This window comes from Rana temporaria, chromosome 5, assembly GCF_905171775.1.
Source record: "Rana temporaria chromosome 5, aRanTem1.1, whole genome shotgun sequence".
In the NCBI taxonomy this organism is placed as follows: Eukaryota; Metazoa; Chordata; class Amphibia; order Anura; family Ranidae; genus Rana; species Rana temporaria.
The window spans coordinates 128,139,768-128,152,276 of record NC_053493.1 but is presented as its reverse complement, the minus strand read 5'-3'; the positions used below and the strand labels follow the sequence as shown (position 1 = coordinate 128,152,276).

The following is a 12,509-nucleotide window of genomic DNA, read 5'->3' as shown; positions in this document are numbered from 1 at the left end:
TGCTTTTTTTCCGTGTTGGAATTGCATACAGACGAACCGATTTTCCGATAGGATTTTTTTCCGTCTGAAAAATTGAGAACCTGCTCTCAAACTTCTGCTGGCGGACATTCCGACAGCAAAAGTCGGATGGAGCATACACACGGTCGGAATTTTCGATGAAAAGCTCTCATCAGACTTTTGCTGGCGGAAATTACGCTTGTGTGTATGGGGCATAAGACTTAGGACTCAATGCAGGCCCGTCGAAACAAGACAGGCAAAGCAAGCAACTGCTTGGGGCCCCGAGCTGGCCAGGGGCCCCAACAGGACGGGCCCTTACCGCGCCACTGTGCACCCGCTTAGGGTGCCTATGTCTGTCCCTGGTCCTGGACAGTTAAATGGAGGACACAGCCTGTCAGCCACTGCATTTCCTGGACTGGTTGCTAGGGCCACCCCGCTTGGCGTCTAGTAACCAGTGATGTCCCAGGCGAGAGAGCTGGGACAACAGCTAGCCGGAAGTGCTGCATGATGATTCATGGTGGAAGTTGAACCGGCCGGGTGAGATGGAAGCCCTGCATGCAAGCCACATGCTTGCCGCGATGTCCGATCCCCCCCCCCTCCTCCTGGTCGCTCGGGGATCTGTTGTCAGAGGAGTAGACAGACGGGCAGCAGCGCCGTTCTCCTTCAGTAAAGTCTTCACCCCCGCTGGCTCAGGTAAACAATAGAAGCACAGTCAGGACGCTCAGTGCTGCAGCCTGCACACTGTCACAAGAAATTATAAAATGTACTCTGCTGTCAAGTTTACATTGCACTGTGTACAGAGGGGGAACTGGTTTGTGTGTGTGTGGGGGGGGGGGGGGCAGATATGTGTGTGTAGGGAGGGGGGGTTACAGAGTGGGAACGTTTGTGGGGGGGGCAGATTGTGTGTGTGTGTGGTACAGAGTGGGAACGGGTGTGGGCGGAGACAGGCGTGTGTGTGGGGGGGGACAAGTGTGTGTGTGGGGGGGGTACAGAGTGGGGACTGGGGGGGGACAGAGTGGGGACTGCTGTGGGGGGGGCAGATGTGCATGGGGGTACAGAGTGGGAACTGGAGGGGGGCATAAAAAGAACATAGGGAGGGAGGAGGGGGCCGGAGGAAGTAAAAAGAACATGGGGGGGGGGGGTTTTGCGTGCATGCGGGGGGGCCTCCATGTTCATTTTGCTTGGGGCCCCCAAATTCCTTCAAACGGCCCTGACTCAATGGGACATTATAACCATACAGGTTAGGATGGTTGTATGAAATATACACAGCACTAATGAAAGCTGCCATTATAAAGTATACCACTAGATGGCAGAACAATAATAGGAACCAATTTACTGGGAGAATTTTACAGCTTTCCTACAATTTAGGCTCTCAGAAATAATAGAAACATAATAAACCAACAGACAAAGAGACAAAAGGGTGCAGTGGTTGTTATTGATACTGTTGTATTCAAGAGAAAACAGATTTCAACACAAAATGCTATAAACGTGCCACACAATACACAAAGGAACTGAAACAGCTATTAAGTGGACTCTGTTCAGAAGCATTTCACATCATGGTGTTGAAAACAAACAACCTCAACATGAGAGCATTTTACATGATGCCCAAACTACAAAAGAATGGAATCCCTGGAAAGCCCAAAACTAATCTGGTATAGTATCGCTGGCATAGCTGAGTATGCCATTTCTCAAAACTAGATTCAGGACACTACTAACCTCTTTAAGGGCTCATGCACACTGCAGCTCAAAGAAGCGACTCCTACAGGCTTCTGAGCGCTCATTTCTGCCTGCATGGAAACTCCCCTCCATGTTAGCCAGTGTGTCCATGCACACGATATACAGGCATATGCTCCTACAGGCAGAAAACTTGTTTTTGAGAGGAGATTTTAAGCAGAAAAAGATACCTAAGGCACGGATTCAGGTACCAGTTACGACGGCGTATGTCCGGATACGCCGTCGTAACTCTGAGTTGCGGGGTCGTATCTATGCGACTGATTCATAGAATCAGTTACGCATAGATTTCCCTAAGATCCGACCGGCGTAAGTGTCTTACACCGTCGTATCTTAGGCTGCATATTTACGCTGGCCGCTAGGTGGCACTTCCGTATATTTACGTGAGGAATATGCAAATTAGGTAGATACGCCGATTCAGAAACATACATCCGCCTGGCACATTTTTTTACGTTGTTTAAGTTAGGCTTTTTCCGGCGTAAAGTTACCCCTGCTATATGAGGTGTATCCTATGTTAAGTATGGACGTCGTTCCCACGTCGAATTTTGAAAATTTGCGTTTTACGCAAGTCGTTCGCGAATAGGGCTGTACGTAAGTTACGTTCACGTCTAAAGCATTGACGATTTGCGGCGTAATTTTCGAGCATGCGCACTGGGATTCTTTCACGAATGGCGCATGCGCCGTTCGTAAAAAACGTCAAATACGTGGGGTCACACTAAATTTTAATAAAACACGCCCACATCATCTACATTTGAATTAGGCGTGCTTACGCCGGACCACATACGTTACGCCGCCGTAACATAGGGCGCAAATTCTTTCTGAATACGGAACTTGCGCCCTAATTTACGGCGGCGTAACGTATATGAGATACGTTACGCCCGCCGAGAGATAGGCAGATCTCTCTGAATCCGGGCCTAAGTACCCAAAAACAAGCAAAAAAAGCGGGGAAAAAGCATTAAATATATCTTGAAGAAGCTTAAAAAAAAGAAATGAGCTGAGGGGAGGGTGTATACTGAAAGAAGCTCAATAAAGCTGAAATAAAAGCTCACATGCCTGTAAAAGCAGCTTTTTTTTTTGAGCTGCAGTGTGCATGACCCCTTATAAACTGCCCCTGGTTTCCATTCAGAGGGCATCATCTTGGCCAAACTGGTTCCAAAGTCTTTGTATATTAACATACATGTTGATAGCAATACAGTGTTCATATCTCTGTAGTCTAACTTTCTACATGTGGATCGTATTTCAGCATCCCGGCATTTCCTCCAACAGTCTTCATTAAAATCATTGATTCTATTATAAATGTTGAGGCGCTAGCTTAATTGAAAAAGTGTAAATACGAATGACCATATAGGATAAATGTGAAAGTACATAAACAGAGCCGTGCAACCAATAATACTTGATATAAAAGTCCTTAGAATAGTAAACAGTTATGCAGGTAAAATCTTCTAATCCACTTCCTCCTTTCACCACATGTGTATTAGTGATGAATGCTTTTCCAATCGACAGTGTTCCACGACTTCACGCTGGGAAACCCCACTGCGCATGCGCGAGGCTCTACTGGCAGCCGGAGGAGGGCGTTCCGAGCGGTGATGCAAATATCCGCGGCTGAAGCTCCCGGAAGTGGGGACAGGTATCCTGTCCCCCCCTCCCGAAAGGTGCCAAATGTGGCATCGGAGGGGGGAAGGAGTACAATGAGCGGAAGTTTTACTTTTAGGTGGAACTCCACTTTAATAAATTAAATAATTAAAAAAACTGCATCTTGGATTTACTGGGGTTATCTTTGTGTAATATTAAAATTTGTTTAATGATTTGAATCATTCAAGTGTGAGAAATATGCAAAAAAAAAAAAAAAAATCTGGAAGGGGGCAAATACTTTTTTACAGCACTGTGTGTGTATATTTATTAGGGTTCTCCCGATACCAATTTTTTGAGACCGAGTACAAGTTCCGATACTTTTTTTTTTTAATGTCATGTGACATTTTTTTTACCAATTATTTTTTTTTACCAATTTTTTTTTTTTACAGTGATTATTTATTTATTTTTTAGAGGTGGGGGGGGGGGGGGGTAGTGGATTGTCAGTGTGTTTTTTTATTTTTATTAACATTTTATTTTTTAAATTATTTATTGCAAATTCGTTTTTTCTTTTTTTTTTTATTAGCCCTGTTGGGGGGCTTTGGTGAGATATCAGGGGTCTTAACAGACCTCTGACATCTCCCCTTTAAGACAGAGAAAGGGAATAGGGACTAGGGACACAGATTCCCCAGTCCCTTTCTCTGCAGCTCCTCTCCATTCATAAACTGAAGCATCGTAAACACAGGTTACGATGTTTCAGTTATATGAATGGACGAAGTCAGTAATCACCTCCGCTCTCCATCCTGACATATTGAGGGGGGGAGAGCGGCACGGAGGGGGAGAAGACATCACGGGGGGAGAGCGGCACGGAGGGGGAGCGGCATGGACGGAGAGAAGACATCACCGGGGGGAGAAAGCTGCACGGAGGGGGAGCGGCATGGATGGGGAGAAGACATCACGGGGGGAGAGCGGCACGGATGGGGAGAAGACATCGGGGGGGGGAGAGCGCCACAGACGGGGAGAAGACATCACGGGGGGAGAGCGGCACGGACGGGGAGAAGACATCACGGGGGGAGAGCGGCACGGATGGGGAGAAGACATCACGGGGGGGGGGGGGAACAAGACGGCACGGGGGAGAAGACATCAGGGGGGGGAGAAGACAACACAGAGAAGACTTGTAACTCCCCCCACCACCCGATACCTGACTGTACAAGTATCGGGTGAAGCAATCCGCTTTCACTGGTGTGACTTTCATTACCATGAAGCTGAGCGGTTGTTAAGGGTTGCACATATCACTGCTAATTCCTCTTATTTTATTTTTTTTATCAACTCTGTGTTTGCTGCAGTTGAATCACAAAGCTTATTATATTCTCTATATGCCAGGGCTTTAGACGTGTTGAAAAGATACAAGGTTTACTTACTTTTCTTTTGTAAAGCACAGCTAAATGTTTCACTGTATAAGCCAAAGATGGGTGGTCTGGAGACAGAGCTCTCTTCCTTATGTCTAATGCTCTCTCATACAACTCCTCCGCCTTGTCATATTGCTTCTTCTCATTATATAAAGCAGCCAGATTATTGAGAGACTGGGCACAGTCTGGATGATCTGGACCTAAAACCCGCTCCCTCATTTCCAGTGAACGTTCAAGAAACATTTCCGCTGTTCTATATTAGGCAGGAGACACAAATGTGAAACAATGACAAAGAACCTTGCATGACATTAAAAAGACACTAGATGTACATTTCTATAATCAAAGTCTAGTTTATATAATCACACGTCGTCAAGTGTACCAGTAGTCAGTCTAAACAAAGTATTGGAAAAATGAGTAGAGGGCGCTAGACCACTCAGTGATAAATAAATATAGTGATCCTGTGGAAGAAAATTTGCATCAATAACAAATACAAAATCTACGATAAATTAAATTACAAAACATCAAAAAAACATTCCAATCTTCTTAAACACCCAATATCTGTGCTTGATGAGAAAAGGATGCGCTTACCAGAAGAGGTAGACTACTTTAATTAAAAAGCTAGTCAATTGAGCCTATGCAGGATTGTGCCTGCATACACATCGGACAGGAAGCAGATAATAGCCTCATCCCAGGAAGTCCCAGTTAGGATATGCAAAAAAAGCAATGGAGGTACCAATAGTGTAATACTGATAAAAATGTATTAAAAATACAAAGTAGAAAAAATATAAAACAAAACAGCCAAATTGGCCTCTTACTGTAGGGGTGCCTACCCGGCACTGGGGCTGCGAGCGTGTCACCGCTACCTTGCGGTACGATAAGTGTGTGGGTCGTTTCAGTAGTAATGCTACCCCCGTAGCAGAGCTTGGCGTCCCAGCTGACAGCTCCACGAGCAGGGAAAGGCACGTCACGCGATCGTCAACGTTTTCCAATGTAGATTGTGTGGCTAATCTTTTCTTCAGGTAAAACGCTTATGCCCTGTACACACGATAGGTTAGTCTGATGAAAACTGTCTGATGGATTTTTCCATCAGATATCCGATGAAGCTGACTGATGATCAGTCGTGCCTACACACCATCAGTTAAAAAAACGATCGTGTCAGAACGCAGTGACGTAAAACACAACGACGTGCTAAAAAAAATGAAGTTCAATGCTTCCAAGCATGCGTCGACTTGATTCTGAGCATGCATGGATTTTTAACCGATGGACGTACCCACAGACGATCATTTTTTATCTATCGGTTAGGTATCCATCAGATAATTTTAAAGCAAGTTCCATTTTTTTTAACCGATGGATAAATACCCGATGGGGCCCACACACGATCGGTTTGGTCTGATGAAAATGGTCCATCAGACCGTTTTCATCAGACAAACCGGTCGTGTGTACGCGGCATCAGTGATGCAATCTGTACTTTAAGGATACTTGCAACACGTCCTTTATCTGTATCATCCTGAAGAAATTCTATGGTGAAAGGAATACCTACAAGCTCATCTACTAACACCAGGCAGAATATTCTTTCTATGTTTTGCCACAAATAGCCCTGATGACTTTATTCCTGCTAGAAAAAGGGGTTCATACCACCCTGTCTGACAGACTTTTGTTCTTTAAGGCCTCGTACACACGGACGGACTGTCCGCTGAAATCGGTCTGCCGGACCGTTTTCAGCGGACATGTCTGCCCGGAGATTTCTGTCTGATGGTTGTACACACCATCAGACAGAAATCCGCGCGTACACGATATGCGGTGACGTGGCCGCGCCGTCGCCGCGACGATTACGCGGCGACGTGCGCGGCCCTGGAAGGTCAATGCTTCCACGCATGCGTCGAATTACTTTGACGCATGCGAGGGATGGCGGCCGAGCGGACATGTACGGTGAGTCTGTACAGACGACCGAACATGTCCGACGGACAGGCTTCCAGCGGACATGTTCCTTGGCATGCTAAGAAACATTTGTCCGCTGGAAAACGGTCGGCTGGACAAATGTCCGCTGGAAACCTGTCCGGTCGGCCGTACACACGACCGAACATGTCTGCAGACATGTTCGGTCGTGTGTACGGGGCCTAACAGTTCAGACACAAAACTGCTATCTTAAGAGTTTTAACTGGGGGTAAAGAACTCAGATGAGGAGCTGCCATTAGGTAAAAGTGGGTGATGAACTATGGCCCTTTTGGCCAAAAGGGAGACAACTGCATCAGAGTGGTATTCGCTTTTTTAATTTGTTTTTAAGAATCAGCAAAAGGATCTTGAAAAAAAAGAATGCAAAGCAAAGACAAAACCCCCAAGGTTGAGGTAACCCATCTATACAAAGAGCAAACTCCCTGCTCAGGGAAGAGAAATTCTCCACTTTTGCATTAAACTGATTGGCAAACAGATCAATTTGGCGGGACCCACCACTGTAAGAAATACTTTTGGACTCAGAATTCTCCTTAATTTCTGAACTTGAGGACAAATCAAACAGAAGACAGAAGATAACTTTGTTATAACTCTGACCAGCTATCTTGTTTGCCAGATAACACAAGGGTAGGCTACCTGCTTGTTTGGGAATGCCACAGTTGTTGCATTGGTGGACAGAACCTGGAGATGTTGACCCCTAAGATTTTGTTGAAAGGTTTGCAGAGCTTCCAAAACTGCTCTCACCCCTCTCCAGTTGGAGGACCTCCTGGACTCGGTTTGAACCAGGGGCGCTCTGCTAATTTCCCTTCTTGGTGTGCACCCAGCGCCATTAATCTGTTGTAAGTCTCTAGAACACAGGAAAGGACCACAGAAGTCCCTCCAAGACATTTGATCTCTCGCTCCACCATTAGATTAATATTTACACTCTTGGAAGAAGAATAAATCAGGCTGTCTAGGGATGGCATATCTCCGTCCCATACCTTCAGAAAGAAGCACTGGAAAATCCACAGATGGGATTTCACGCTTTGGACTGCTGAAATAGAAGACGAAATCAGACCTACTACCAACATTGCAGTGCATAAGGAGACCAGAAGATTATTTTGAAAAGCTGTGATAGCCAAAAGTTTAATTCACAATCTTTTACTTTGAGTCAGACATGTCTTGTATCAAATTTATAATCAAACCTAGACCCTGAAGATAGGTCAGGGCTGTTGGCAGATCCTTCTTCAATTGATCCTCCAAGATGGCAAAGAAGAGAAGATTGTCTAGGTATTTAATTACAGAAGTCCTGTGAAGTCTCCAGGGTGCCAAGGCCTCAGTTATCACTTTGAAAAGTATTCTGGATATCCAGAATAGACCAAAAGGAAGAGCTATGAACTGCAAGTGCCTTATCTTCTTCATTCCCAGAGTATTGCCACTGGAATATCCTTATATAGATATAGGAATCAAGGCTTTCTCGTACACTAGTTCCCATAGTATCTTTTGGAGAAGTTGTTAGGAACAAAACCTTGGAGGTGGCATATTTTAAAACTCCAGAAGGTAGCCTTCTCCTACGAACCTCCAAATGTGAATGTTTGGGTAAAACTTTGCTTTTGCCATTGTGATAGGAAGGGTCCAACCTTACTACTACCAGCAAGTCTTCGGGATGAATAAAACACCCTCCTTTTAACTTTTTATTTTTGTCCTGGCCATGTTTTTTTCTAGCCTGACTCTTGAGAAGTCTGCCTTTGGTTTTTGAGTTATGAAGATTTTTTTATTTTTGATATAGTTATATATTTTCTATGAAACCATTTTGAATTAAAAATCGGTTCCCCCCAGCCATACATTCATGGGTAAATCCTCCCCACTTTGTCTTTATATTCTGAAAGTAAAGTATAGGAGTAAAAACTATTTATTTAAAAACATCCAAATGGCAACTCACATGTTAATGGAGTATAAAAGGCACATCTGTGTAGAGAGATATCCAGAGGGATGACGATTTAAGTCGTCAGTTTCAAAGCATGGGATCCTCACTGGTCTCCAATGATGGTGGGAACGACCGTACGATGGATGATCCCAAAACGAGGCTTGGTGCGCAGATGGCAGAGCGGCATGCGGCAATGATGTCACCGGAGTGCAATGCGCTTCTAAACATGCGTGTTATGGCAGCTGCTCCTTTTTCAGGCAGCCTTTTATCTACATCTCTATATCACAGATGCCCCTTTTATATTCCATTGACATATGAGTTGCCATTTAGAAATAATTGTTTTTGCGCCTGTTCCCTTATGTTGCCTTTATATTCTGACAGCAGGGAATCTTCCCCCTCATCAGAATACACAGATCAGCACTGCAGGCTAGTGGCTGAACAGAAGTCCACCAGTAGATCAACTTCTGTTCAGCCACAGTGTGAGGGTAAAAGATAGACTCCACACACCACTAGTTTAACCGGTGAAAAGAAATGTGAACAGTCTCAGCCTTGAGCTCCTCCTGAGCCCCGTCTCTGATGCATTTCACCCCGCCCATTGGGGCGAAATGTATCAGTCTGGTGCACAGTAGGAGCTCAAGGCTGAAGCCATTCTCATTTCTTTTCACCTGTTGAGCTAAGGGTGTGCGGCATCTCTCATCCCATCACATTTCCCTGCTTTTTGGATTAAGCATAAGACAGCCTGCACCCTTATATTTCTATGAGACACCGGATCTACCAGAGCACCTTGAGCAGCGCTATAAGTGGTATTGGCTATAGTGAGAATATGTTCAGCCACAGTGACCATACATTTGTTTAGGGCCGAAACAACTAATCGATTAAGCGACAACTAATCGATTATGAAATTAATCAATTACAATTTTCATAATCGATTAATCGGCCAGTAACATAATGGGGTTAAAAAAACAAAAATTAGCCCTTTATAGTGCAAGAAAGCAAATCGCTACTGTAAATATTACTTTCACTGTCCCACAGTAAATAAAAATGAACCCCTTACAGTAGCAATTATTTGCTCTTTTTGTACCTATTTTTGTTTTTTTAACCCCCATTATGTTACTAAACATCTCAGGCTGGGGTCACACCTCTGTTTTCTGGTTTCTTTTGCAGAAACACACTACAGTTCATTCACATTTTTTCCTTTGCGACACGTTCACATCCATGATTTTTTTTCAGCTGCTGCGTATTTGGAAAGGGCAAGGACTTTTTAACGCAAAACGGGGCTATTTTGTTTTTTTGGTTCAATATACTTCAATAGAGAAGCTGCAGAAAAGCATGTAATGTGTTTTTGTGGCAATTTGTGTTTTGTAATCTGCCCAACAACAAATTGGGCCAAAAAAAAAATTTTTTTTTTTTTAAGGCTATTATCCAATTAATCGATTAATCGAAACAATAATCGGCCAACTAATCGATTATGAAAATAATCGTTAGTTGCAGCCCTACATTTGTTTAAGATTTAGGCTCTGTTCACACCTAGGCGTATATACGCCTGAAGCGCGACGCCGCAGCAGCCCCTAAGACCCTGGAGGGATGATTTTACATTGCCCTCTATGGAGATGGTTCACATCTCCACGCCGAACGCCGTACGCCTGCTGCCTGAAAACAAGTCCCGGACCTTTTTTTCAGGCGGCTTTCGGCGTTCGGCATAAGAGATGTGGACCTGGGGGTAAGCTGCATTCACAATCGCTGCGTTTTGTCGCCGCAAATCGCGGTACAAAACGCAGCAATTTGTCGCCGCACTTCGCGGGACAAAACGCAGCGATTAGGTACGCCAAGGTGTGAATGCAGCCTTAGCCGGCCGCTGCTGAACCAGTTGAATTTCAAACCAAGTTCGGCCAGCTTAACTCTGCTGAGGCATCAGCAATAAATGTCTCCGCTTTGATAAGGGTGGGAAAAGATTCCAACATCTTTTCTCCCTTGGCGGACCTGCTTTCAGATGTGAGCAATTATTCAAGATTACTGCCACACACATAGTGGCAGCTTGAGGTTAGTAAATGTGGACTCCCATTCTCAATTTACAAGCGCCTCTATCCTTTTATCTATGCGGTCTGTAAGCATTCAAATGCCGTAAAAGGACAGACCAGTAGACTTCGAAACTCAAGAAAAGTCTGTGTTAAAGGGGTTGTAAAGGAAAACATTTTTTTTCATAAGAATCCTTCACCTGCAGACATTCCTCTTTTCACTTCCTCATTGTTTGTTTTTGCTCAGAAGTTGCTCTATTTCTTCTCTGTTCTGTTCACTTCCTGCTTGTCTGATTGTTACTCACCACCGTGAAGGGAGGCTTTACTGCGCTGGTCAGTAACGTGCTCACCCCCTCCTGGGAACTACATCTGCGTGGCAGGACGCTCTCTACGTGTTAGAGACTTCAAGGGGGTGTGAATTACTGGGCGTGCCGCAATTCATACTGAGAAATGTAGTTCTTAAATGAACGAGCGCCGCAAACCAGGAAGTGAATGAGAGAACAGAAACTAGAACGCCGGAGGTGATATAGATGAAGAAATTTAATATGTATTTACTCGTTTTTTAACAGAATCATTACACTATTCTGTCTGTCTACCTTGCAGACATTAATTTTAGGCCAAATTTCTTTTTCCTTTACAACTCCTTTAAGTCTAGGATTTTTGTTTCAAAGATGGGCAGAATCATCACCAAAATATTCATTGCATGTCATGTTCTTAAAAAAAAGATAGGCTTCTTGATCAAGCCATTCTTTTTTATGGATTCTGTGATAATTTTATGACTTGGAATATACATCTTTTATCCAATTTGAATACAAAATTATACATTTTCTCTTCTAGTGGGAAGATAGCATCACTATATTTTCTGACTGAAACAAGCCCACCTGGAGTTTGCCAAAAGGCACCTGAAGGATTCTCAGACTATGAGAAGCAAAATTCTCTGGTCTGATGAAACAAAGATTGAACTTTTTGGACTGAATGGCAAGCATCATGTCTGGAGGAAACCAGGCACTGCTCATCACCTGGACAATACCATTGCTACAGTGAAGCATGGTGGTGGCAGCATCATGCTGTGGGGATATCTTTTAGCGGCAGGAACTGGGAGACTAGTCAGGATCGAGGGAAAGATGAATGCAGCAATGTACAGAGACATCCTTAATGAAAACCTGCTCCAGCGAGCTCTGGACCTCTGACTGGGATGAAGGTTCATTTTCCAACAGGACAATGACCCCAAGTATACAGCCAAGATAATAGTGTCTACAGGACAACACTGTGAATGTCCTTGCATGGCCCAGCAAGAGTCCAGACCTGAACCTGATTCAACATCTCTGGAGAGATCTGAAAATGGCTGTGCACTGACGTTCCTTATTCCAACCTGATGAAGCTTGAGAGGTCCTGCAAAGAAGAATGGGAGAAACTGCCCAAAAATAGGTGTGCCAAGCTTGTAACATTATACTCAAAAAAGACTTGAGTTTGTAATTGGTGCCAAAGGTGCTTTAACAAAGTATTGTGCAAAGGCTGTGAATACGTATGTACATGTGATTTATTTTTGTGTTTAAATAAATTTAAAAAGATTTCAAACAACCTTCTTTCACGTTGTCATTATGGTGTATTGTTTGTAGAATTTTGAGGAACATAATGAATTTAATCCATTTTGGAATAAGGCTGTAACATAACAAAATGTGGAAAAAGTGAAGCGCTGTGAAAACCTTCCTAATGCACTGTATCTGAAGCTTTGGTTTGGAATAGAACACATTTTGCACAGCAACTCTAAAAAGCAAACATCCTAGTGCAACCATGCCTGAGACAAAGGACTGCAAGGGGCCACTAAAAAGTTCCAAGAGTCCAGCAGGAAAAAGTGTGAAAGATAAAACATAGAAGAAAAATAAATTGCGCTAGCCCTGTGATCATTCAAATTGGAATGAAACCAAAATA

The 12,509-nt window shown here is 44.0% G+C and overlaps 1 protein-coding gene across 1 annotated transcript in view; it reads right to left on the bottom strand.

Moving 5' to 3' along the window:
- NPHP3 (nephrocystin 3) overlaps positions 1-12,509 on the bottom strand; it is a 115,700-nt gene that overhangs the window by 27,593 nt on the left and 75,598 nt on the right. Inside the window, exon 25 of the mRNA XM_040353105.1 lies at positions 4,719-4,959. Within this exon, the coding sequence (XP_040209039.1) occupies positions 4,719-4,959 (241 nt within the window). The remainder of the gene's footprint in view (positions 1-4,718; positions 4,960-12,509) is intronic.